This window comes from Triticum dicoccoides, chromosome 6B (assembly GCF_002162155.2).
Source record: "Triticum dicoccoides isolate Atlit2015 ecotype Zavitan chromosome 6B, WEW_v2.0, whole genome shotgun sequence".
NCBI lineage: Eukaryota > Viridiplantae > Streptophyta > Magnoliopsida > Poales > Poaceae > Triticum > Triticum dicoccoides.
The window spans coordinates 285,036,491-285,039,646 of record NC_041391.1 but is presented as its reverse complement, the minus strand read 5'-3'; the positions used below and the strand labels follow the sequence as shown (position 1 = coordinate 285,039,646).

Here is a 3,156-nt window from a genome sequence, read left to right as displayed (position 1 = left end):
CTTCAAATGGACCCTCTCAACACCACACTCGACAACAACCTGTAGAGCAAGCCTGCATGCTAGGATCTCCACGCTTCGGGATCAACATGGTTCTGAAATAAATGACAAACATCGGTCAAAAAAGCCCTGTTGTGATCACACATCACCGCACCATCATCACTCTTCTCTCTGAACTTGGACACCACCCCATCCGAGTTGATTTTGACCCTGTTCCTGGAATTTAATTCTTTTGGATGATCGACTCCCTTACTGTTGTTCATGTCCGTGAAGGTATCTTCGTTGGAGATGCTCTAAAATGCTAGAAGACCTGACAAATTGAAAATTAGGGGACACAGAGAAAAGGAAACAGTAAAAGAAGAGAAAAGAAAAGGAAACATGAAAGACAACCAGATTGGAAATTGGAAACCAGTAACAACCTCCAACTCAGACACAGTCACCACCCTGTTCCCTCCCCTCCTCTTCCTCGGCCCTCGCTTCGTTCTCCGCGGGAGCCGGCGAGCCGCCGCCCCACTCTCTCTCTCTCCCCCCGTCCACCGCACGCCTCCGCCACGCCATTCCCATATGCTCTTCTCCGGCGAGGTAAAGAAACCATCTTTCTCACATTTCCCACCCCTCTCCTTTCTTGCTGGTGCCACCGTCCTAGTGGTTACTCAGCTAGATCTGCACGCATTTGGCGTTTCTTGGCCGCAGATCTTGAACGTGGATCCCCCTTTCCCCGGATCCAGAGTGGTCTGGATCCGGCTTTTCCGCGGTGCTGGTCGGATTTGGTGCGCTCCTCACTGTGGGAACGAAACACCACATGTTTTGTTTGCAGGATCGTATAGCGTGTGCGTTTGATCGTTTCTTGGTGTTAGTTTCTTCACGCAGGGGTTTGATCGTTTTTTGGTGTTAGTTTCTTCACGCATGCGTGGATTCACAGTCAGCCGATGCACATTTGTTCCACCAAGTTCCGTGGATTTGTATCTTGCGAGGACCGTCAAGTTAAATATCTCTGAAGTAAGCACCATGATTAGCAATCTTACACTACATTGTGCATTCTCGTGTGGGGTGCAGGGCAACAGAGCATGATTCTGTGGCAAGGTTGAATGGCGGTGAGTTAGGGATATACGAGACTGTGCGGAGCAGGGGTTATTAATAAATTGTGCCAGAGGCGACCCTTGGCCGAGATGGATGCCGTTGTTGATGTTGCCGATGCTATGGGCGCTGTGACTATAGAGAACGGGGCGAAGCTGGAGTTACCTGACGGTGTAGAGGAGCGCGGTGAAGAGCATGATGCGCAGGCCAACAGAGACCATTCAGGGGAGAGTGAGGTGATCAACCCGCACGAAGAGGCAGGTGGAGAAGCCACCTCACATCCAGAAGGGAGGAAGATCGGCCGTTCCAAGGTGATCTTGTGACAGTGATGTTTTGTGCCTGTCTGGTGACAATACTGTTCTGATTAGTGTTTTCTACATGATGTGCTTATAGGGAATTGCAAGTCATGGTTCTAAGGTTGCAAAGACAAGGAGCCCAAAGAGTGGAGATGAAGGTCTAGCAAGGAGAGGCACCCCTAGTTCCTCTCTTCGTAAGACACCCATTGCACGAGTATCGCATGCAGACTCAGGCACTGGCTCTTGTACCAATGGTGATCCGAGTGTCGATAAGAAAGTGAGTTCTCCGTTCTGCTTGATTTTATTATTCCTATGTTACCCGGAATTGGTTCCGTATCCAAGCCAGCTAGGTCTCAAATACTTTGTTTGGTAATGGTAATCAGAAATCTGGAAAGATCGAGTCTCGTCCGTCTGCCAAGGAGACATCATTGCTCGAGGACGCAACGTATGCATATTTCTTTCCTGTTTCTGCGTTATTTCTTGTGTAATGTGGTCTTACTTCCTGTTTTGAGACAGAGCGGGTTTTACCCTATATTTGTATATATATCTAATTTTTAGTAATCAAGATAAGTTCCAACCGAAGTTATGGTGCCATTTAAAGATAAACCTTCGCTTGGTAGTTAGTGATTAGTTAAAAATAGGGAATTCTACCATGTTTCCATTTCTTGGATTACCTCAATGTGGTAAACACATGTATGCTCACCCTCAGACGGTCAGACATCTGTTCAATTGAAATAATACTTTTTTTTGACAGTAATTGAAATAATACTTATTTGATCTATTTCTCTACTATGTCACTGAAGCGACACCTTTTCATCTCGTCATTTATCGATCTGCCACAAACCTCAACAAGTGTGTCAGTATTGGAAGTTAACTTTAGTATTTCCAGCATTTGGATGTCATGTACTACCTCTGTTTCTAAATATAAGATGTTTTGGCAGTTTAAATTGAACTGCCAAAACGTCTTATATTTAGGAACAGAGGGTGTACTTCGTAAAGCCCTGCTCAATATCGGTCAGTTGAAGTATTGTGCTTCCTTCTCTCATTTTCAAGTTCAACTTAGGGCCGAGTCTGTGGACCATATTTGCATAATTGCATCCAAGGTCTTTGGGAATTTCTCTTACATTTAAGGCTCCATTCTTCCTTTTCCCCGTTAATATTATCTAGTTTTTTTGTATACTCGCAGAGTCACTTATGCTGTTATATTCACCCCCACAGATCCAGGGAGGGAAGTAAAGCTCAAAAGCAATCAGACCAGCATTCTTCCATCAGAAGAGATGAAGAAGATTTAAATAGTGAAAGTTCAAAAGCTCGAAGGGCTGGCAGCACTCCTGCCTATGGATTCAGTTTCAAGTGTGATGAGAGAGCTGAAAAAAGAAGAGAGGTAATTTCTGGTTTAATACCCTGTTTCCCTGATTTTATTTGGAGAAAAAAAATGCAGATTTGATTTAGCTATTTTGTTTACCCAATATATAGTTCTACTCGAAGCTCGAGGAGAAGATTCACGCAAGAGAGATGGAAATAAGCAATATGCAAGCGAAATCGAAGGTGACATTGTGTTATCTCTTGGAAATGTTATCCAACATTTCGAATCTTGCATCTCATATGTTACTTGCTGACATTTGTTGCCTTATTATTCACAGGAGACTGAAGAAGCTGAACTCAAAATGCTGAGAAAAAGCTTAAAGTTCAAGGCAACACCGATGCCAAGCTTCTCCCCACCACCGAAGGTTGAACTGAAAAAGGTAATCCTGCTTTGCTCCTCATTCCTTCTGAATCCCTGGCT

General features: G+C 44.6%; 1 protein-coding gene across 1 annotated transcript in view; it reads left to right on the top strand.

Moving 5' to 3' along the window:
* The first annotated feature begins 404 nt into the window (after nt 1-404).
* LOC119322507 (protein WVD2-like 5) overlaps nt 405-3,156 on the top strand; it is a 4,227-nt gene continuing 1,475 nt past the window's right edge. The window contains exons 1-7 of the mRNA XM_037595990.1: nt 405-579; nt 1,054-1,385; nt 1,468-1,647; nt 1,754-1,815; nt 2,589-2,754; nt 2,847-2,918; nt 3,014-3,115. Coding sequence (XP_037451887.1) covers nt 1,167-1,385; nt 1,468-1,647; nt 1,754-1,815; nt 2,589-2,754; nt 2,847-2,918; nt 3,014-3,115 — 801 coding nt within the window. The 5' untranslated portion in view covers nt 405-579; nt 1,054-1,166. The remainder of the gene's footprint in view (nt 580-1,053; nt 1,386-1,467; nt 1,648-1,753; nt 1,816-2,588; nt 2,755-2,846; nt 2,919-3,013; nt 3,116-3,156) is intronic.